At 39.4% G+C, this 24,705-nt stretch overlaps 2 protein-coding genes across 2 annotated transcripts; one reads left to right on the forward strand and one right to left on the reverse strand.

Annotated features, from left to right (window-relative positions):
• Positions 1–123: 123 nt before the first annotated feature.
• Positions 124–21,924, forward strand: LOC109469547 (DNA-directed RNA polymerase III subunit RPC3-like). The gene is made up of 16 exons (XM_019768080.1): positions 124–315; positions 935–1,056; positions 2,116–2,249; positions 2,652–2,828; positions 3,380–3,504; positions 3,771–3,875; positions 4,166–4,258; positions 5,554–5,634; positions 7,944–7,995; positions 8,689–8,749; positions 9,065–9,131; positions 15,119–15,202; positions 17,170–17,271; positions 19,571–19,620; positions 20,462–20,611; positions 21,255–21,924. The coding sequence occupies exons 1-16, from the start codon at positions 169–171 to the stop codon at positions 21,340–21,342; spliced, it is 1,638 nt and encodes a 545-aa protein (XP_019623639.1). The 5' UTR covers positions 124–168; the 3' UTR covers positions 21,343–21,924.
• A 343-nt stretch (positions 21,925–22,267) lies between these two features.
• LOC109469542 lies at positions 22,268–24,705 on the reverse strand. Its single transcript, XM_019768073.1, has 3 exons — positions 24,244–24,705; positions 23,825–23,891; positions 22,268–23,389 (listed from the first exon to the last, which is right to left on the reverse strand). The coding sequence occupies exons 1-3, from the start codon at positions 24,315–24,317 to the stop codon at positions 22,781–22,783; spliced, it is 750 nt and encodes a 249-aa protein (XP_019623632.1). The 5' UTR covers positions 24,318–24,705; the 3' UTR covers positions 22,268–22,780.

The following is a 24,705-nucleotide window of genomic DNA, read 5'->3' on the forward strand; positions in this document are numbered from 1 at the left end:
AATCACTAATTGAGCAAAAAATTAAACTGATCAGATGGCAATCATGATTAGATTTATTGTAATGAAAAGATCGAAACGTAATGTTGTATTTCGCCCTATATTTTGGAAACTATTTTTCAGCAGGCGGAGGCGTTGTGTTTATGTGAGTCTGTGCTGAGGCTAAACAGCATGGCTCAAACCCAGGTCAGGCTGGGCGGTCTGCTTTTGCAGCATCAATACGGGGAGATTGTGGAGAATGTCGGCACTTTCTTGGCTGCTAAAGGATCATTTCCACTCAAGGATATCGCAGATGGCACCAAACTGGGAATGAATGAGGTAGAAAGAGATGAGAATACATTAAGATACAGAGGACTATGCGTGTGGGGAGGGGGGGGGGGCGTGTTTTTGCAGTCTGAAATGCAATCAGTAATGGAATCTTCTGCCAATGAAATGATATATAATATCATTGGTTCTGCTAATTAGAGCGATGTTGGTATGCGGTAATTATTATTATAGAAGACTAAATAAATCTACCACAAGGCGTTAAGTCAGCATAGTGAAAGTGTAGCATGTATAAAGTAAAGACGTAAGTGAAAGTGAAGTGAAAGTACATGTATCTTAAAGTTTACATAGTTTTTGAAATGTTCAAGTCTACAGTACACTAGTGAGGGTATGGTTGATTTTTTTAAATACTAAGTCTGGGCATATAATCTTATCAACAGGCACATTTACTGACATTGGATATTTAGGTTTACAATGAAATTATGAAAAGTTCTGCACTTATATATTTTTCTAACGTTATTGTCTGCTTGGAGATGTTACTTTTCATAACCTTCTTTCTACTGCCTAACCCTGTAGAATTGCTATCTAAAATGGCTACTTAAGTGTGCTGAAGGTTACAAGTACAAAAGAACATGACATCACAGTAAATATCATATTGGCATTTTTGTTTCAGGTGAAGAAAGCCCTGTGTGTGTTGATCCAGCATAACATGATGGACTTTGAGAGAAATAGGCGGGGTCTACTGGAGTACACCATTCACATCAACAAGGTGCTACACATCACACGGTACCCCAGGTAAGACTGGCATTTACTAGTACTGTCAGTACCCAGGTAAGACTGGCATTTACTAGTGTACTGTCAGTACTCAGGTACATTGTAAGACTGTCCTTCAGTGTACTGTCAGTATCCAGGTAAGACTGTCCTTCAGTGTACTGTCAGTACTCAGGTAAGACTGTCCTTCAGTGTACTGTCAGTATCCAGGTAAGACTGTCCTTCAGTGTACTGTCAGTATCCAGGTAAGACTGTCCTTCAGTGTACTGTCAGTATCCAGGTAAGACTGTCCTTCAGTGTACTGTCAGTACTCAGGTAAGACTGTCCTTCAGTGTACTGTCAGTATCCAGGTAAGACTGTCCTTCAGTGTACTGTCAGTATCCAGGTAAGACTGTCCTTCAGTGTACTGTCAGTATCCAGGTAAGACTGTCCTTCAGTGTACTGTCAGTATCCAGGTAAGACTGTCCTTCAGTGTACTGTCAGTATCCAGGTAAGACTGTCCTTCTAGTGTACTGTCAGTATCCAGGTAAGACTGGCCTTCAGTGTACTGTCAGTATCCAGGTAAGACTGTCCTTCAGTGTACTGTCAGTATCCAGGTAAGACTGGCATTTAGTGTACTATCAGTATCCAGGTAAGACTGTCCTTCAGTGTACTGTCAGTATCCAGGTAAGACTGTCCTTCAGTGTACTGTCAGTACCCAGGTAAGACTGTCCTTCAGTGTACTGTCAGTATCCAGGTAAGACTGTCCTTCAGTGTACTGTCAGTATCCAGGTAAGACTGTCCTTCAGTGTACTGTCAGTATCCAGGTAAGACTGGCATTTAGTGTACTATCAGTCACCACATATATCTGACCAGAAATCACTAGCTCAAATAATAATTGTGTATTTAATAACTGTGTATATCAGTTGACAGGAACCTAAAGTTAATTAATAGTTCAAATCTCTGTGTGTAAAAGAACCCAACACACCTGTTCCAGTAAAACGAATGGTTGTAAATAAAAGAACTTAAATATTCATTACAATCAATTACCAACCTTATGGAATTATTTACAGATATACTGTTGTTTGTTTTTTCTATGGACAGATATATATACTGTGCCAAGACCCTGTATGGAGATGTAGGAGAGTTCCTTGTGGAAGAACTGCTGAGTCATGGGCAGATGATGATGAGTCAGGTTTGCAGGAGGGTGTCTGAACGCATCACACAGGCTTTGGAAGGTCAAGCCATATACATGACTGTACTTCAATTTGTATGTAAGGCCTAGGAAAAAAATGTTGTATTTCTTGTTTCCCAACTGACCCTAGAAAAAACTACCAAGTCTAGCCTTTCCTTGCAGTACTCATGAGTTGGCACTGTACTGAGTTCTTGAGTTTCGTGGAGCTTTGGCAGCCTGGGTGCCATCCTCCGTAAGTAAAGCTGGCTCCCTATTGTCGCTTAAGCGACCATGGACTACAGAGGATGGCACCCAGGCCAGAGCCTCGTTTTTTTTTAGAACAGGTAAAAATCAATCCGTGCTTGCATGTCATCCATAAAATAAAATCAGTGTGGCCTAAATCATTGTGCTTCACTTTAGTCTGATCTGAGGTCCCTTTACCCTACTTCATTTTCTCTTACTACAGAAGGCCAGTCGGTTGATGAGTTCCAGGTGAGAAAGACGTTTGTTGACCTGGTGAAGACACACTTCCTGCAGCGAGTGGCGGCTCCTCCGTCAGACAGCGGGGACAAGACAGACGCAGAGACAGAACTGCAGGTCAAGGAGAAGGAGATGTTCCTTATCCCACCTGCCATGGATGTTGGTAAGCTTTCTTGTAGAAATGAATTATACTATTAATATAATATAATAATAAAAGATAGAATTATTGCAATGGTTTTCTTTTGTGTTTTTTGTGGTAAGCTCTTGTTGAAAACTCATTATATTGCTTTTAAATCTACTTTGTCTTGCAAGGATGAACTGAACTGAACTTGCAATGTGTTGCTTGATTTTTCACTCTTTGGCAGAATTTATTATTTAGTGCCATGAACTTAAAATGAAGTTTTAGCAGATCCACTTTTACAAGTACAGAGCTGTTTTGTAAAATATTGTGTACCTGCTGATCAAGATAATTTGTCCTTTTTAGTCACGAGGTTACTTACATTTTGTACATTCAATTTTGGTAACATCATCTCAAAGTTCATTATCATAAGTAACCAGCAAGTTGGGCATTAAAAGCATGATATCCTTGCCCTTATCCTATATATTGCAAAGTAACTACTGTACAGATGTCTCCATATCTTAAAACGTTACATGCCTTCAGTAAGGATCTTACAGTCCACTTCAGGGCTTTGAATGTTTTTCTCTACTTTGCAGACTACAGTAAAGTCAACCCCAGTGTGTCCTCTAGTGGCAAAAGGAAAAGAGAAGATGGGGAAGAAGGGGACAAGGTTGCCAAGAGACCTCGCAGTACATCTCCTTTGTCGGATGAAAAGAATGAAGTATGTCATTGGATGAAATATAAAGATTGATTCATGTCATTAGATGAAAAGATTGAGGCTTGTCATTGGATGAAAAGATTGAGACATGTCATTGGATGAAAAAATTGAGGCATGTCATTGGATGAAAAGATTGATGTATTATCATTGGATAAAAAGCTGTCGAATGACAGTCTCAGTCAGTGATTTTTCATGGACAAAAATAATTATTTTAGGTAAGAAACATCATTGAAGACTTACTGTAATATTTCATTGTGTTGCTATCCCAGGATGCTCCAGACAAAGGTGTTTACTGGCACGTGAACTTCACCAGATTTCACCAGTTTTTCCGAGACCAGGCTGTCCTGTCTGCTGTCAACAGTAAGATGGACAGGGTAAGGTTCTCTCCTCAACCAGTCATTCTTTCTTCATCCACTGTAGGAAATGTAGCATTCCTGCTCTCCAAAGAAGTCACACTTGTAGGTTCAGGGCATCTTTGTTCTGAAATTAAATCTTTATGCAGGGCTTGAGTCAGCTAAGGCCTAGGAAAAAAATGTTGTGTTTGCTGTTTCAAAACGGCTAGGGTTGGTAGTTTTTTCTAGGATCGGTCGAGAAATAGGACACACAACATTTTTTCCCAAGGCCTAATAAATTGATAAAGATATTCTTGTGCACTTTATTTCAGTATGCGTGTGAAATAGTGCGGACAATGCTGCGCATCAGTGAAAAGACAACAGTACCCTTAGCGCCAACTACACAGCCCATGTCTTCTCATGAGGTTTGTATCAGGCTTGGTCTCTATCATGATTATCGTAGTGAATTCTATCACAGACCAAAATTACCTATCAGCTACATTTTATCTTACCTAGTATGATAACCTATTCATTTAATGGAAGGATACTAGGCATGGTTTGCTCCAGTAAATTCAATTTCTTCCTTTATTTGCTAAGGATGTGCACAGTGCACAAACACCCTGTCTGTACTATTGTATTACTAAGTTAACACATACTCAATGCTAGAAAATAATGTTTACTGTAGCAGCATCTACTGGTATAGCCTGGGTACCATCCCCAGTAGTATATTCGCAAACTCTATAACTGGGTCTGGACTTGCACACATATAAAACGATTGGTCATGACGTCACGTAATGAGCTAGCCCGAGCAGCGGGGCTTCATTTGATTGGCTAAGCCCCAGAGGCGACGGCCAATGTCGCGCCTGCATTATTCAAGTGATGTTTGTTGTTTTGTAAACACAGATCTTCGTGCGAGTGTTCCTTTTCTCGGCGCGTTCTTTTTTTTACCGGTAGGACGCCCAAAACATCACGAACGAAATTATTCAATGCATCTTTTTGCTCATTTTTGAGCGACGATATTCCGTCTAAATCGTCCAAAACGGACGTGATTGCGAGGTCAACATCAACCTCCGTGAGCTGAGCGGCTTGTGCGTCAGCCATGTTGATGATTTATCGCGGAAAGACTGACTACGGCTATATCATGTGCGCTGTAGCGTTCGGTTCGCCGTCGGACATGTTGATGATAAGGCGTTCGGACGTTCGAACGGACGCTAACGTCGCCGTTCGGACATCCGAACAGCCCTTACCTAATATGTACACACCCAAAAAAGGGCTTAGACGAGTAGGACCAATCAGCGCGCTCGTTCAAAATCTGAACGAATATTTAGACTCCAGACGCTACATATGTGTGCAAGTCCAGACCCAGTTATAGAGTTTGCGAATATACTACTGGGGATGGTACCCAGGCTACTACTGGTATGCTAGTGGCTATAAACATGAGCAACATTGTTGTATAGCAAAGCCACATTCTACTCGTACAATTATAATATCAATAATGATAATAGTAAATCTACTTGGAAAAGCAATATGTCTCACCTCACTTGTACCAACAAAAAAAAATACTTGCAACCCCAAGAAATAATAGGTACTACTGTACACAACCAAAAGTACATGTACATGTAGTATGATTTTAGACAAGCAGGCTACTGGCAACTTTAGCTATTGTTATGATATCTTAATATTACATGATTGTGTGGTGCATTTATTTATTTTTTTCCAGATCTTCCAAAACTTGCCTTCAGAGCTGGACTTGAGCAGATCCACTCTTGGGGAATACCTGACTCTACTAGCTGAAGACAAGGTGATTTCATTATTGTGTTGATATATGTAATGTATGTAATACGCAGCCTTATAGATGTGGTGGGATACAAAAAGGGGTGAACCGATTGGTGTATGGGAAAGTATATAAATTGGATCATTTACAATTTTACTTTTTTAACAGGTATGGACTTTTCTGATGGACGATGAAATAAATCAAAGGATGATAAAACAAGGCCATGATCATTCTACGGTATCGAAAATAAAATCAACAGTACCAGCAATTTCTATCATACACTTTGCGATTGCTTATTTAGATGTCTGCCCTTTGAGCTAGAAACCCTTACTTCACAAAAACAATGATAATCTTCAGAGCTGAACGGAACCCATAATCAGTTACTTGCACATTTTAGGTGTCTGCCAGACATCTAGATCTTATTGCATGGTCTGGCCATCTTTGTTGTAAAGCTGGAGACTGGATGTCTCAGATATGGGAGTCTCATCCCCATATTGCCATGATTGTGGTTTTCATGTGCTATACATCAAGCAGTATGAAACAGTATGAGACAGTATGTCTTTGCATAAAATGACTGGTTTTGTTGTACTTTAATCTTATGACCATAAGATGTGGGTATGATGAGCAATTTGCATCATTTACAGTCATGTGGTATCTGTGTTGCTGTAATGTTAGATATTATCTCTAAGCCATGATTGGGAAGCATGTACCGTAAAAAGAAATCATCACCTTCATCTTTGCCACTTCATAAAAACATGTTGGCCATTAGATATTATTATTCATACTAATAGGGGTTCTTCCTGGTATGAGTGGATCAAACCTACACATACATGTAGGTTTACACAGCTTGTACGTAACAAGTGGTTTGTTATGCCTTAAGGCCACACCAATTTAATTTGTTGGTTCTCGGATTTTTTCAGAAAAAATATGAAGCGACAGGGCGAAAAAAAATAAAAACAAGAAGCCATAGGTAACAATTCTCCGTGAAGTATTATATATTGCAACAAAAAGAAGTAGCCATTGGCGACAATTCTCTGTGAAGTGTGATAAATCGAACAAAGAAAAATTGTTTAAACGCGCGTCGGCTCAGTCATCTTAAGACGCAACAACCAATCAGAGATGCGAGATGCCTACACGTGACGCGGGAAGGGCGCGCGATGCCCGAAATATTTTTGCGTCAATATTCAGCGCCGTGATTCAAGAGATTAATACCCGGAAACAATTTTTTTCTTGTTTTGAACGCATTAACATGCATTTACGCTAATCTAGTATGATTCAGGGTTACTTTTTTTAAAACCTGCCATGGCCAGATTATCTAAAGATGTGTGTATTGTGTGTACAATCTATAGAAAGAGAAATGTACATCAGGTCCGATCATCCGATTTTCACGTTTCGGTTTTTTGGACTCGGTTCATGAACGTATTTTGGTTTGGCTCCTGGAATGTGCAAAAAAATGACTCCCGGGACTGTCTACAGGGAACACTCGCACATTCGTGGTGTATCAGGACAGCGCGACTGGTCGGCATTAGCGCAGTAACAGTTGCATAAACGGACGAAACCATTTCAAAGAAATGGGGATGTTTCGAAAATAAGCATTTACTCCAATATCAAAACAGCTACGGTAAAAATAAAAAGACGTGCATCATCCCGGACATAATGCAACACCACATGCGAAATTACACAGAAATGCGACGTACGGAAGAATGCGTTTTGGCTGCGAACATCTTCCAAAAAACTTGGCATCTCTTAACCATGGGCAAAAACATCTGGAACCACTTATAAAAACCACCCCGTATCTGCATGAACTTTTTTGAACCCCACTGCTATTCCAAACAACGCGTTTTTCTGGACCATTCCAATTCGCCTCGTAATTGTAGGGGTGCGTCTGCGATATTACATTGACCGCGAAAGCAGCAACGGCAAAAATACACATTCGTGCATCAACACGGGCAAAATATGAGCATTTTTCAGTTGATTCAGGACCAGAATCAATTTTTTTTCTTTTTTGCAAATCAGAAAAAAACCAAGAGGCAAATCCGAGAACCAACAAATTAAATTGGTGTGGCCTAAAGGTGGAAATTCTGGAATACTGATTAAGCAATGCAAACTAACACATTCCAATAAGATGATTAATTTAATGATTATGAATAAAATCAAGACCAGCAGATTGAAAAAAGATGCTGTTTTAGAATATAACATAATATAATCAATGTTTACAACTGTTACAGTGAGTGAGACTGTTTACAGCATCTCTCTTTGTATATGTCCCATAGGTCATGGCTATACTTTGATAGATGACACTGACTATGATGGGTTCATTTTTGTCTTCATTTCAGACTGAGATTGTGAACAAAGCAGGAGAGAGTGGAGGAGGAATGTACATCCTCAGTATCCTTTACTGTAGATCATGGATGCTCAGGTGTCTTCTGAGTACTGTAAATCACTTTATATTCATGGTAGCAAAATTTCTGAGAAAAATGGACATGCTTGCAGAACTTAACATTTGCGGTGGTGGCAGGTGCAGAAGAAAGAAAGTCGGCGAATTATCTGTTATGCAATAATGATAAATTTGTGGTACAGAAGTGAAGGCAAAAACCCGCAACAATATCAAATTAACATGAAAAAATATCATTTACAGTATACTAGAGCTTTCATTTTTACACAGCTTCAAACAAATCTAATATAAACAGGGTTTTGATGAGTCATTTTACATGAAGTATCATAGCCAGCTGCTGATTAGTATTTGCTCAACCCAAAAGCAGCAGAGGTGAATACATTGTACCTGTAGCAATGGTGAGCCTTGTCTAGTTAGGCGTAACACTGCTACAGACTTGTTAGTGATCAACCAGTTAGGCATATTGACAACATTTGGTGTAATGCACTACATACATTGGGCTGATATGAAACAGGTTTACTCACACACACCAAATCTTTTATTAATGAAAAGAAAACATGCCAACAGGTTTGGGAAGATTTAAAGAGTTAGCATTGTCCAAGTAGTATACATATTATTTATAGTAATTACACGTATGTAGAGAAGGGAAAGATATTCCCAGTGGACAACCTTAACTGAAGTGTCAGATATGCAAAAAGCACTGCAGACCCTTTGCAAGGCCAGTATTGAATCTGTTGTGCAAGAGAGGTAAGAGTATTTGTGTTTGCTGTAAGCCCATGGTCAGCTAAATCTTTTTAAGTCAAGTTGTAGGGCATCATCATGCTAGCTAGTGGACAAGACCAGAAATTAGAATAAAAAGAATTCATGTCTGTGTATTTTGAGTTGTTGCTTTTTTGAGAAATTGAGGTGCATAATAAATTTTTTAGTTAAAACAAATTTACGTAATTTGGTAAAAAATGAAATGTTATATTCATTGTAAGTATCTTGTTCCAAATACTTTGGTTGAAGAAAAGAAAATGTCAGTTGACATTTGCCATGAAACCACCTTTTTTGTTTGTGCAGATTCGGATCCAAGTGTTCACGAATATTCCGCCTGTTGCTGATGAAACGTCACTTGGAGCAGAAACAGGTTAGTACGCACGGCATCATGGGTAATGTAAGGTCTCTCTCTCTCCATAAATCGTCCCAGACAGCCTTTATGATTATTACGAACACTTGCAGTCACCCATTTTTTCTTTTTTAATATTCTTTTATGGTCCCATTACACACCCATTTCCTAAAGTACAGGTAGGTATTTGTATATGTTACATGTACACGTAGCTTCCCCAGTATGCAGTGCAGGTTAGTTGTTAAAAATGTCTACTACCTGTTACATGTGACACACTATAAACCTTTAGTGATTAAGTTCCTATCAGAGACAATATATATATTGTCTATCTGTAGATAGTAGCAAAGATAGCAAGAATATTAAGTTTTTTTTAGTATACATGTAGATGTAAAGACAGAAAGCAAGAATCATAATAAATTGCATGCTCCTAGTACAATGTTGAACTTTGAATTGCACACTATACTATATAAATTGCATCCTCATACAGACAGTAAATAAAGTGAAAGATGGAAAGGGGTCATAAATGTACTGCCCCTCAGAGAGTATTAAACGGAACAGCCTTCCTAGTTTTATTACCTGCTCCGTCCATTTACAGGAGAGGGTTCTTTGAATACAGCTTTGCAACAAAAAGATGTCAATCAAAAAGAAATAAAAGCTGAAGATAATGTATTGATTTTGAAGTAATAGACCCATGCATGAGAGGTTTCAAATTGGTAGCCACTAATTATGCATGAAGGTACAGAAGCCATTTTTTATGAATGATGTTTAAGTTATAATTTCCCTTACAATAATAGAACTCAAGCATTCCCTAAAAACAGTTAAACTTCATGCAGGCAAAAGTATTAATTTATTTAAAAGTAAAATCAAGCAAGTTGTATGAGATACATTTTTCTCAACCGGTAATACAAAATAAGAATAGAATTGACCCTGTTACAGTAAAAGATGATGTACAACAGTGTTCTACATTTTATAGCTTTGATCCTTCATTTCAAGTCATTTTGGCAGATATATGTAACCTGACCTAATTAGGTATTGACCGGGCCTATAAGTTGTTGCACCTGAGGTCCCTGCATGTCAGCTGTAACAGGTGCGTTATAGCGTCAACTGCATGGGTATCATCATCATAATTTACGCAGTATATTGCAAGCCAGATGCAACGGCATAAGATACAAATTTTGCTGGATTGAACCAAATTAGAACACATTGTGAGTACATTACTCAGTCGTATCCAGTATTTGATTATACTGAAGGAATGAAAGATGCAAAATTAGACAGCAGTTATAAAATCACAGAGCTACTGCAATATGCTGTGATATATACTTGTAGGAAACAAATTTGTAGTAAGTCAAGTTTCTAGGATTAATTCTTTGCAATCCTGACTCGATTTACCGTATTATGCATTCCTGCCAAGTATACATACGTCATGTAGCAATCAAGATGAGGTCCACATTACAGTTGATGACATGATGTTCATACAACATTACCCAATAATTAATACAAAATTTAATGTAACTATACACTAGCAATTTGTGAAAGTAGGTAGACTTGAAGTAATCTACATGTACATTTGTAAATAGGAAGTGATTTGTCAATAGCATTAACTTAAGTTTCGATTCACCTTACTTGACCTGTGTGACCTCAATGCTGAACCTTAAAAGAGACAGATTGAAAACACTTTCTTGATTCAAATTCGTCGGTTTCGCTGATATGTCAAGGGAAACAACAATTCCTGACTAGTTATGTTTATATTGTACCTTCACAGAATGAAAACATACTTGTTTTTGCTCAGTTTCTTCCTCTTCTTCTTCTCCAAACAAATAAAAGTCAATGACCTGGACCAGATGTCTCTTACCATGGTAACTGGTGCTGTAGCAGACACCATGTGGTGTTAAGTTACATTTTGTACCAGGACAGAGCTGGAGGGGCTGCTCACAATGTACTCTATATTATGAATGTGTTTGAGTAGTACACAGAGCAGTAGTTTGGTAAGCTAGAACATGTGAAGGTAAACATTATGCATTTGTTTGCTTTCGCAAATGTTACCTTTCTAGTACTTAAATTTGCTGTGGAGGAAATGAAGACCATCCTAAACATTTCACGTTTCACATTATATGGCAGAGGAACACTTGAATGATTCATTACTGAGTATATGACCTTAATCTACAATCTGGGTGGCAGCTGAAAGAAGTTGATCCATGTAGTCAACAAGATTAATGTCAGGATTTAGGTTATCAGTACATCATTAGTCTCATACAGTTGATGGATCTCCTATACTTACTTACTAGGTTACAAAGTGATGCTTCACTTTTGTTTGGCCCATATTATATATTATATCATGTTCAGCTACCAGTATTGATTTTGAGATAAAAGACAAGGTTTCGTGATGTGAGAACTTGGGACCTGGATGGAGACCATTCAAGTGACCAAAATAAGTTTATAAACTGGTGGACGTACCAACCACTAAGTATCTAATACCAGCCCAGAAAAGAATAAGAAACAGTCATGCCTTCAAATATCAGAGTTATCAACCAAGAATTGAGGTGTTCAAAAACTCGTACATTGTACTTTCCAAGAACTATCGTAGCGTGGAACTCGTTGCCACCAAGCACAGTTGGAGCATCATCACTAGAAGGCTTCAAACATCTCCTGCCAATAAATGTGCAAAGATTGGGTGTAACAGGTTGTTCGGTGTATAATATAGCTAGCTGCCGCCGCGCCGCATGCCTGCGAAGCTGGTGTGTTATGCCAAAGGGCGGCTAAACTGAGGCAGATATAAATTGATTTTGATTCATGATGACTTGACAAATTACCCTTCACTGAAATTCATTGGAACTAATGAAATTTTTAGTTGCTCAAGGGTTACTCAATCGTTTGTCACCTCAGTGGAGTCAGTGGAAAGGGGTTATAGATTAATACCTTGGTTGTCACCTTGGTTGTCCATCATTGTCAATGAAGACTTCTAAGATTGGTAATAAGGTAACATGAAACAGTAATAATACTGTATTGTTGTCCATGTATCCTTTCAGAGAAAGAAGCACTTTTATGACTGGATTACTGTTGAGCAGGCACGAGTTTCTAGAGTCGCTGTAATACCGTGAGCTTGACCTGTACATATATAAGGCCATGTTGATTTGATTATATGGATGACATCCGCGCGCGCATGAATTTTCGGCCGTTTCCAAAAAAAAAAACGTTTTCAATCATACTGTAAATCATACAAAACAGTTGCAAAATGAGCAAAAATATACCATAAGTTACAAAAAAAATAAATAAAAATCATACCAATGTCATAGAATGCCAAAATCAAACGAAAAAAGACGAAATTGTAAAGAAATGAACTTGAAGACTAGATTATTCGCCAAACCATATTCTGTCCCATTTGTTCAACCCTCATGACCACGTAGATTTCATAATGAAAACAACTTTTTTTTTTGGCAAAACTTTTTTTTATTCGCACGCGCGCATCAATTTTGGGGTTCCTGGAGGATGTCATCCATATAATCAAATCAACATGGCCTAATGTGGAACAGACAGACTGGCTTTCACAAAGGATCTGGTAGATAGGTTATTTAAAGTAAGGGTCCTAATGCCAGTAGTCTGCTGCAGTCTTATCGTACACTGGCACATGCTTCAAAATATGCTGTTTTTGGAGAGTAGAGCACAGCCTGGCTCTTTATGGTGGTCAAGGTGTAGATTCTGAAGTTGTAACTACTGTGAACTAGAATTCATGCAAGTCGATATGGACATGTACAAAATGTACAACACTGTCATGTACTATCATGTGAAATGTCCAAGGCAGATACAAAATTATATCAAGAGAGTAGAGCTAGGCTTAGTCTGTGTTATGCAAACATTCACTGAATGGGCCATAAACTACCATTTCTACAGAGTTTGTGGACATAAACGTCTTATGAGAACCGGTTTTAAAAACATGAAAGTCTATCAGTTGCAACTAGATGGGAGTCACTGTGAATTTGTGACTGTTGCTTGTCATATCATCAAGCCTAGTGTCTAGTTGACTCACTCAGTGGAAGAGCTGAAAGTTGTGCAATTTTATCAGTCTAGGCAAGGCTCAAGTCTGTAGGCACTGTGGTAACTTCAGGTCATTTGCTTGAAAAATGAAGAAATTGAATCCAATTGACGAAATCTCAGGAGAGGAAACATGACAGAAAACAATATATTTCATCCATACCATACGTACGGAGTGAAATATAGCTATGCACCATTGCAAGTCTGCATGATGTACCAGAAAGGCAGTCTCACACAAGCCACAGATACTACATGACGTTTTAATACATGATGTTTGATTCTACATATTTTGGTTCCTCATTAAGTTACTGACACCAGTAAAAGTCAAGTATAACAAGAAATTCCATGGGAGGGAAGAAAATCTTTCTCATTCAGGTCCCGGGAAAGAGTCAATCAGGTGCCATGACATGTACCGCGTCACAGTCACTATATTTGGTTCCCCACTAAGTACACTGACACCAGTAAAAGTCAAGTGTAACAAGGAATTCCCCAGTGGGAAATAACAAAATCAGCCCTTTTCATTAAACTTCCAGGAAAGAGTCAATCAGGTGCCAGTCGTGACGGTTTCACACACGCTATATTTGGTTCCGCAGTTAGTCAACCCGACACCGGTAAAAGTCAAGTGTGACAAAAAAAATTCCCTCATATCAGTCCTTTTCATTCAGATTCCAGGAAGAAGTCAGTGAGGTGCCGTGCGTGATGTTCCTAGCTGTCTTGTGAAGATAAGGCATGGTTTCATTGATGAGCAAAGCCAACCCTTGTCCTCAAGCTGCACCTAACCTTTAGAAGTTATGTTAACGCATTTATTTTTATGACAAGTTGATCCCGAGTCCCAAAAGGTGTATCTGGCAGGATGAGATAGCCGCCTTAACATTAATTTGATGAAATATTACTGTAAATCTTGTAATATTTGGACCAAAATCATGAGATCATGACAAAGGCAAATATGAGTTATGTCTTCAACTTTTTGTTCTACAGTATTTTTTGAAAAAATTCAAACTACACTGTATATAAATAACTAGTAATGTCTGTGTTACTGAATACTTTCCACACAAATAACAGCCCTGTCCCTGAATACTTTCCACACAAATAACAGCCCTGTCCTTGGTGCTGAACACTTTCCACACAAATAACAGTCCTGTCCCTGGTGCTGAACACTTTCCACACAAATAACAGCCCTGTCCTTGGTGCTGAACACTTTCTACATAAATAACAGCCCTGTCCTTGGTGCTGAACACTTTCCACACAAATAACAGTCCTATCCCTGGTGCTGAACACTTTCCACACAAATAACAGCCCTGTCCTTGGTTCTGAACACTTTCCACACAAATAACAGTCCTATCCCTGGTGCTGAACACTTTCCACACAAATTACAGCCCTGTCCCTGGTGCTGAACACTTTCCACACAAATAACAGTCCTATCCCTCGTGCTGAACACTTTCCACACAAATAACAGCCCTGTCCCTGGTGCTGAACACTTTCCACACAAATAACAGCCCTGTCCCTGGTACTGAATTTTCCACACACATATCAGTCCTGTCCCTATTATTGCTAATTACTTTCTGCCAAAATAGTAGCCCTGTCCCTGGTACTATTTTGTACTTTCCACACAAATAAACATGCCTGTCCGTGGTGCTGAACACATATTCTGTTAAAATTTGGAGACTACATGTATATAATTTTGTCCGCCAGCTCATTTCATTTCCTTTCATGCAAAACTCCAACAACCAATAAATTAATTTGATGTGGCCTTACATCCTGCAAAGTATACTTAAGCACTAAAGTTGTAATAAATTAGCCTGTGTGGCAGCCTTTTTAGCTTTTGTCTGCTCCTCACAATTTTTTGACCGGTAGCAAATCTTGGGGCCAGTAGCAAATTTTGGGGAGTGGACGAAAGCTGAAAGGCTGACCCTCAGGCTTTTAGTAAATAGTAGGATAAAGTTTTTTTTCCAGTCTAATGTTTGTAATCTATGTTCCAGGTGGAGGATATGGCCATGATTCCAGCCAAGGAAGCCAAAGAACTGCTGTACAAGTTATTCTCAGAGAACTTTGTTACCATGCAGGTAAGGACAATGTTGGGATCTGTATCAGTATAGGCGGTATAACCGCCCTTTGGCATAACACACCAGCTTCACAGGCACGCGGCACGGCGGCAGCTGGCTACATTACACCGAACGGCCTGTTACACCCAACCTTTGTACATTTATTTGCAGGATTTGTTTAAAGCGTTCTCGTGATCATGCCCCAACTGTACATGTACTTGGTGGCAGCAAGTTCCAATCTTTGATAGTCACACTCTTTGAAAATACGATGGATGTGATCTCAGACCAGTTAAGCTTGCTGAAGAACTACTCTTCCGCTGGTTGTCACAAGAAAGGCAATGATACAGGATACGGGAAATTCTCAACTTAGCACAATGAAGAGTGGACCGTAGGTTAACATCCTTTCTTACTGAACGTGACCCTTTCTGGCGTACATGTACATGTCGGTTGAGCGACAGCAGTTCGGATTCGAACCCCCAACCTGTTGGTCCAGGGGCAAGATTACTAACCACAGTCCACTGATGTGTACTGTGCATGCAGGAGATGGTCCAGGTTTAGATTTTCATGGGGAAAATTGAGAAATTTCAAAACTACTTTTGGACAGCATTGAAAACAAGAATAGACTGTAATAGATAGAAAGATACATGTAGATAGATAGATACATACATACATATTATGTCTACCAGATAGATGGGTTAAAATCATGCTAATGGCCATTGAAACCTGAGGCTGTTGTCATGTTGATCTTTCAGATCACAGATTTGATGCGCCCTATGTTTCATGATGTCCTGTCACCAACATGTCCAGGAAACTTAGGAAATAAATAATTATTGATGTCATATAAACACACTTTGTTCCTTTGTGATTTTACAGTATGGATCTGAATTGGGAAAATTGTCAATGATTACCTTTATCAACTGAATATCGGCAGAAAAAACAGCTGGACAGCCAATACACGTCTTATATTATCTAAGTGCAATGCAATAACTATCCATCCGTCAAGAGTGGATGTCGCACAAATCCTTGTCGTGATAGATAAACCTATAATGTAATTCTCCAGGTACGGGTATTATTAAAACCTTGTTATTGGAGCTTATCCAGGATCAATACCATTGACGTCAGCAGTCTTCAGATGTGCGGCTGATTTGTTGCTAGTAGGTCTGACACAGGCCAACCCTTGTAAATATAGGCTTCCTGTAATGGGTTTTTCCATAAATAGCAAAGTGTGCTAAGTCAGGAGAGTCCCAACGACAATATAGGAGACAGGCTTGAGGGAGATCGTGAGATTGAAAAAGTCAGCATATAATGTACCGTGGTACAAGTAAGTAGATTGTCCAGTGCAGTCGTTAGTCTGTGTACTAGTCAGTCAAATGTCTAATGTCAAGTGCAAAAGACATTTTCTTCTTATGTTAACTATAGTTGTAATTCTGGCAGGTACCCTGACACCATCATCTTACAAAATAGTGAATTTAGGAACATCTACTAGTGCAGCATCAGTAGATTTGCAAAGACTGAGTGTAACAGGCTGTTCAGTGTAATACAGCCAGCTGCCGCCACCCCGCGTGCCTGCGAAGCTGGTGTATTACGCCAAAGGGTGGATATACCGGCTATACTGAGTTATGGCCACTTAAGATATCAAGGTGTTCAAGACATTGGTGAGAAGACTGTTTTTCTTGTTAATGTGACAGTTTTAGAGTAGCAGGAACAAGTCATAGAGTACATTAATCACATGGCTGATAGATTAGGCATGACGGCCAGAGGTGTAATGATCTTAGGGGGTCTTGACCTCTCTACTGGATTTTGAGGGGCAGATTTTGCTGGTAGACTAAGCTTACTTTAATGACAATCATGTAAATTTTTGTCCCTAAAAGATGATAGACTAGGCAAAATGTTTATCCGTCACAAGCAGCAAAAATTTGTCTGACGGAATGACAGATGCTGCATGTACCAATATGTGTTTAATGTTGAATATTTCTTTTCTCATACAGGAAATCCCCAAAACTCCAGACCACGCACCCTCCCGGACGTTCTACCTGTTTGGCATTAATATCCACCAGGTGAGCAGGATGCTCCTGGACAGGTGTTACAAGGTATGTACACTTCAAGAGATAACAGATAACATGGAGATCTATTGTAACAATAAATGTCTGATACAACTCAATGTTCCCCTACTTCATACACCTAAGTAGTACAGATTTTCTAATGAACTTAGACAAACCTTCCATTATGAAACATTCGTGTGAGCCATAGTTGTTAGACTTGAAAAAGGCTACTGCAACATGTTTTGTACACATCAGCAATAACCCTTTTTATCTAAAACATTAGCCTCTTTGCCTAAAATATATATATGGTACATTTAATTCCGTTATGTCTGAGTTGACATGTTAAGTACCACTGTACATGAAACAATCTTGGCAAAGTTGTACCAATAGACTGCATTGTTTCTTGCAGTACATAGATTCTTATGCAACGTGTGTGTACACACCGTGTCCAAACATTATTGCCTGTGATCATCAAGACATATTGACCTTGACTGCACGTACAGTAATAGCACACAATATTGCTGTGTCTACAAAACAGCACCGACTTCCCTATATCCAACTCATTTGGCACAACTCGAGCATGTGACAGTTTGGGGTTGGAGTATAAACGATGGCCACTTTTCTTGCTGGAAATAGTACTTGTATATGATTGCTTCCTCCCACATCCAAAGCCTAACCTTATTCTGTCTCATATCCGTGACTAAAGCTCTGACTTTCTCATGTATCAGTCGTGACAAGTGTCATCTATCAGTGATGATAATGTCATGGCCGCACCTTCCATCATACTGTGACCTGGGGTACTGACACATGTGTGCTTCCCCTTTTAAGACTGTGTATTCCAGACACTGTGGTTCAGCAGAGGTCATTCTAAATGCTGCAGCACAAACCGCTGAACTTTACCAAAGGCACAGGAACATTGGCTGATATATGCAGTGTCCGTTTTCTTTTTTTGGATCATTTTTCATATGTCATTGAAATTCTTGAGTTGGTTAAGTACACAGTCTCTTGCTGCTACATGTAGTCAAAGTTTAATGTATAATAGGTCCCTTTTGTCTTATTTTTTCCATTAATTTTTATTTATTTCATTTTATTTAGCACTGTTTATACACTGTATCTGGCATCAAAAGTATCAGTTGAGTTTTAAAAAAAAACATCTCGCTGGCACTACAGGTTCTATTTATATCAAGTTGATGAAAAATTTTGCTGGATAGAGTGCAGCTTTGCTTACAGAAGTGGCACACAACTGTCAGGTTGTCATACAGTAAGTTAGTTTGCAGTGAGTGGATCGAGGGGTCATGGGTTTGATCCCCGGGTCATGTCCTTGGGAAATGCACTTTCCTCATCCCCATAGATGTAGGTGTAGGTGTAAATGGTTGGGGAAATAAAAGATGTTGGAAGGAGAGAGATAGGAGCCTGATTCTGCCTTGTGGTACCATGCCCAAGGCAAAGTGATTTAAAAACCCTCTGCCCTTATATTTGGCGGAAAAAAGGCTACATGTCTATATGTACCGTTACCCTTTTTCCCCTTACACAGCTTGACATTTACATCGTATTTACATACAAATAGAGGATGTTGACATGTGATAAATTGGCATGAAGAAACAATAATATCAAAATTTTTGATAAACCTGGATTAATCATTCCTGTTTAGTCATTCCAATGCCATTCTGTCTTGATGGGTAGTTGTGCTATCTAGTCAGGACTGTATACCGGTAGCAGGTTAAGTAAAATACTGCTCCTCCCAGCCTTTGTCTGGAAGTAGAGTGTTTTATAGTCCCCGAAAACCCATCACCACAGACTGTCATAAAAAGGGTACTTGCTGTGTCACCGAATTCCATCCCCATAACTTTGCTCGAAGTTGAATGGTTAATTTCGAAGGAATGGATGTACCATCAGTATCCCAGACTCCCAGGCAAGGCCTAGGGAAAAAATGTTGTGTTTCCTGTTTCCCCGACTGCCCCTAGAAAAAACTGCCGACCTTCGCCTTTTTTTTCAGGTAGACCCCTGCAAGGGACATAAATGTTTCAAGCTGATCAGCCATTTCTAGCTCCCTGATATGAAACCTGAGTCAGTGATGAAATGTTGCACAATCGGTTTTCCAACATTGACATTGAATTCAAAATAGCAGTGTGCTCATGCAAGTTTTACTTTGATTAACTGTTTTTCATAAGTCAGATCAACTAGGGATTGCCGAAGTCTAATAAAAAAAAGAGGAAAAAAAAATCTCTACCTACTGACCCTAATTTTTTCAGGACTGAAACAGGAAACACAACATTTTTTTCCTAGGCCCAAGGGAGGGTTACATATATACACCTCCTAATGGTCCTATCTGGGCTTTTGTCCACAGGCAATGGGGAACCTCATCAGCCGCAGAGAGCACGAGAACACAGAGAACAGGTACGGAAAATCAATGTAGAAGGGAATGAAAAGACTCAGCCAAGTATCAAAGGCAGCTTGATTAGACCATTTGGTTTGAAGTGTGGGTACTGGGTAGTCTTTATTTACAACTCTATCTCTTAAGGGATATATGTCTACTAGTAGGTTTTCGCTCTGGCATTGAAAGACATTCAGCATTTGCTCAGAGTCTGATGTTGTACCGGGAGAAGGTTTAACATAGTACATGACATTGTACATGTTTGCACAGGAATGTTCAACTTGGGAATATTCTCGTGGCTCTATATTCACAGTCTTTACAGTGAGAGTCCACACCACCAATATGTGCTGTCTTGTATTGCATTATTACACTGCTATTCCAACATTACTGCAAAGTACACTGAAAATTCTTCATCTTCACCTTGCCTTGAAACTTTTGAATGTCCCGCAAACTGAATTGAATTTACAGTACGTCAGGGTGTAAGGTGGCGTAAAAAAAGTTATTTCAGTTCCTTACAATGTTTTTAAAGGATATCTGGGATGTAAGGATTTTTGTTAAATATATGATTGTTTGTATATTTTCAAAAATTGGAAAAAGTTGAATGCTCAGTAAATCACTTATGTTTGCAGTAGCTAAATTTTGTAGTCTGGGAAAAATGGACATGTTCACAGAATTATAATGTTTGCGATGGCAGCAGGTGCAGCAAAAATAACGTTGGCGGATTATTTGTCCACGGTAATGGTAAGTTCGCGGTACAGAAGTGACCGCAAAAACTGCGAATACAAAAGTACCATGAAACAATTGTGATTTACAGTATATACTGGAGTAGATAAGTGCTGATGCATGCAGTAATTTTTTCCCCAGGAGGCTACTAGAGAAGTCCCAGCGAGTGGACGCCATCGCTGCGTCCCTACAGAGCTCGGGCGCCGACACCACACAGATGTCTGAAGTAGAGGAGATGATCACACCTCCCGAGAGACAACAACTCAACAAGCTCAAACACGACATCAACAAGTAAGTCAAACTTAATTACTGTAAATCACGTCATGTTCACGGTAGCAAAAGGTCGCGGTTTGAGAGAAATGGCCATGTTCACGGAAATTTATGTTTGTGGTGGTAGCATGCAGGTGTAGCCAAAATAAGTTGGCAAATTATCTGTTCAAGGTAATGATAAGTTTGCAGTACAAAAAGTGACTGCAAAAACCAGAAATATAAAAGTGCCATGACAAAATTTACAGTACCTAAGAAGTTGGGTTTTTGGACAGCATATATTAGCGAAAAAAAAGCTGTGGATGGAAAAGAATGATACTCTACATACAGACTCAAAATCCTTTCATTTTCTGCCTATCCACAAAAGCACATTGAAAATTACCAGCGCCAGACAAATTTTACCTGCACCACTCAGAGTTTAGGAAGCAATTTGGATCACAATAAAACCTTCAGAAACCTTTGCCATTATTTCTTTTTTATTTCATAGTACAGCAACAGTCAATGCAGCAGTTAAAAATCATGAACATTTAAATCTAGTACATGGACCAGTGTAGGTTGCATAGGGTGCAGGCAGACATCAGAAATAAATAAAAAAAAAAAGTTCACAGCTCCAATTTTACCTGCACTAACCTGCATAATTATACATTTTGTTTTTGTTGGTTTTCAGATTAGAACAGAGTGAACTTCAACTGGATGAGACTATTTTCCTGCTAGAGAGTTACCTCCCTGGCTCAGAGGCTATGGTGATGTATTAGTTATTAACAGTCAGATTTCCAGTCAGATCTATGTAATTGCATATGCCGTCAACTGAACTACATGTGCTTTATATGAAGTAACCATCCTATGGCCACATTATTAGAAGGAAATTGCTGACAGTATAGAAGTTCAGAAACTGGCTTAACAACTGTACTAAGTAAACATTCAATACAATCATACTACTTTTGACAGCGTACTTCTTTTGTTATTGACAGTGAGAATTACAAAGTGTTACTTGTTAGTTATTAATTCATTTAAAGTGAGTCAGAGATTCTACTGTTACAGTTTTTGGTTCTTCGTGTTGTACCCTTGCAATTCTGTAATAAAATCTTTACAAAGTAGTGAGCATTTTATTCTTTTTGCTTCATGCCTTTATCTATAGCAAAACCCGGAGATCTGAGCAGGGAAAACACAAAGCTGATCAGAGAAAATGAGTCGTATAATATCTGTGTAGATTATCCAGATCTATTTTTCTTCAGCACTTAACACAGGCTAAGTAAGGTAGACTTGCTGTTGGAAACATTTTCATTCCCATTTATTAGTAGTCAGCTCATGTCTTCTCCAGGAGCTCCGATTGACAAAAATAGAATATAGCTTGAGTCCAGGTCGGCTGGTGCTTCAGTCACAGGTGTTTTGTGTGTACCAGTCCTGATGATCAGACTTACATGTAATGTCTGGGAGACATGTACATGTGCACTACTCAAGCCAAGGTTCAGTTCACAAAGTTTAGCTGGCAGATATACATGTAGGCCTGGCCCATCGGTATTTATACTGTATATAGTTTAAAAGTTTATTGCAAATACATGCCCTATGCAGGGCTAATTGCAGGTACAAACAACATGTACATGTATGAAAAAAAATACAATGATATAAGAGACTACGTCTAACATTATTCTACATTCCACTAGTTTTGTTGGGTTGCTTTCAAATTGACTTCTTTTGAGGCAGTGGAAGACAAATTTAATTTACCCACTTCTATAATGTGTGGTTTCTTTGATTATCATAGTAGTAAAATTGTTTTCTCATGGTAGGAAATAGTGGGAAAGTAAGGGTGCATTTTGGACACGATAGTAAATAATTGGTTTCTGATATAAGCGGGGTAAAAACACTGAAGAAAACTAATGCCCGTGGTCCAGCTTGTGTCGGTCTTGTGTGTGGGTGCGTAAGGGGGTTTCACGAAAAAGCAACAGCAGATTTGCCCGTTGTATCCTTGACGTGGATACTGTAAATCACTTTAATTTGTGGCACTTTTGTATCCAGGGTTTTCGTGGTCAATTGTGTACGGCGAATTAATCATTACCAAAACAATTTGCCGACTTTCTTTCTTCTGTACCTGCCGCCACTGCAAACACATAGTTCTGTGAACATGTCCATTTTTCACAGACCACGAAATTTTGCTACCGCGAATATAGTGATTTACAGGTGGATAACGTCTTCTCAGTGTTTTCCATCTTTTCCCTTGTCTTTTGACTCGTCCTGTTGGCGTGTAGGTGGGGGGGAGGGGGAGCCTCGGGACGTACGCTCCAGCGCGACCGCCAGCTCCCTTTTCAGGATGGCAGCAAATTCTGCAGACGACACCTCTGGTACAGGTGAAGCCGAGGCACCTGCTGTAACAGGTGGGAGGCCCTGTAAAGCAGCTGTCAGTGCAGGTGATTCTGCTCTAGCACCTAGGCCTTCCTCTTGTGTTGTAAGGGGAGGGGGAACACTCTGCTCCGGAGTAGTCATCTGCTCCGGAGGAATTATCTCTTCCTTAGCACCAGGGGTGTCCTGTATAGAGGCTTTACCAGTCCCAGATTCTTGCTCAGAAGCTAAATTCTCCTCTGTCACAGCTGCAGTCATTTTGGCTTCTTTGCTGGATGGTACAGGTGTATCCACCTCAGGAGAAGATGTCCTTTGATCAGTGTCTATGGTCACATCTCTTGGGGCATGCGCAGAGGCAGAATCCTGTGCCAGGAGACTCTTCAGTGCGCCTGCAAAGTTCAGAAGGTCTCGTAGGTCTACAAAGCCAAGGTCTCTCCGAAGACATTGATAAAAGAATTCTGGTGCCTAAAAGAGAAGATGGAGGCATGTTGGTGACACAGTAATGTATAGGTACAGGTACCAGAATGGGACAAGATTTCAAATGCTACAGGACTGTGTGCACTGACATACATTGAACATATATTTTTATTGTGTTCTAAATAATCATTAAATATCAATGTAACCTAGAGGCTGTTGATGTCTCAATGCATAAGAAAATAATATGAATGAAAACACGTCTATATATTTTACAATTAGTACATCTCCTTATTTTGTAACATCTTATTAGTTAATTAAAAACATATGCAGGAAGCAGACTAAAAATTTGACCAAAATGAACCAACTTACAGTTCCTCAGAAAATCAATTCCACAGACTGTTTCAGTATCTGTCTGTCTTACATTTTATATGATGTACAAGTATGTCTGGGGACAGAAGCAACCATTAGTATGCAAGGGCCTACCTCAGCTCGAAGGGAGTGGAGCTGGTACAAGAACTTGCCATCTACGGCCTGCAACAAGGGGGCATCACTGCAAAATGGACAGGAACAATTATTAGCAACTTACAACAACAAAACAAACACTCAGCTATATTGAGCTTGTTGAGGTAATTTTTGCGTGTCTCCGTGTATGTTTCTGTGCATGTTTCAAAATATTTTGACCTGGCTCAGCATACATGTAGTTCAAGAAGCTGTAGATGGATTGTGATCCTGATATTTGGTATGTGGGTAGGACTTGGAAAGACAAAGGTCAAGGTTAATTTTGTGCCTCCTCGTAGTTTTCCTTGAGAAGAACACTCAGTCTGGAGGTAGAATAGGATGGAAACCAGGCCAACTACCCAGAACAAATTTTAAATGTATTTACATGATCATTGTACACTTACCATGGTATATTGAGACTCAGTAGCCATGCCTGCACGTCATAACTGCTCCACTGTCTGACCGTGCTCTCTCCCATCCTGGTCGAGTGTGTTTGCTGCTTCAGATGACTCGAACAGATAGCGCTGAAGGACACTTATTATTCTAAGACTCGAGAAGTCTTCTAAAACATGAACACATGCTGATGTACTAGATGTACACTTATGGGCAACAGTGTGTCGGCCGTGTACAGTCTGCAGTAGTATTGCACAGTTGTTCTAACAGTTTACCCCCATGCAGACAGGCATTGACTAAAACAGCTCATGTTTCTTCCCAGCCGGTTGCAGCCTGCTATAAATAGTCGACTCTCCTCACATGGGGACAGACCCTGAGGCCACACACGGGATGTGTTACCAGGAAATATGGCCAATATGTGGACCTCTGTAGCTTTAAATTCGAAAGAGAATTTATTAAAAATAATTTCATTC

Source organism: Branchiostoma belcheri, unplaced genomic scaffold, assembly GCF_001625305.1.
Source record: "Branchiostoma belcheri isolate BF01 breed outbred unplaced genomic scaffold, Haploidv18h27 scaffold207, whole genome shotgun sequence".
Taxonomy (NCBI): Eukaryota; Metazoa; Chordata; class Leptocardii; order Amphioxiformes; family Branchiostomatidae; genus Branchiostoma; species Branchiostoma belcheri.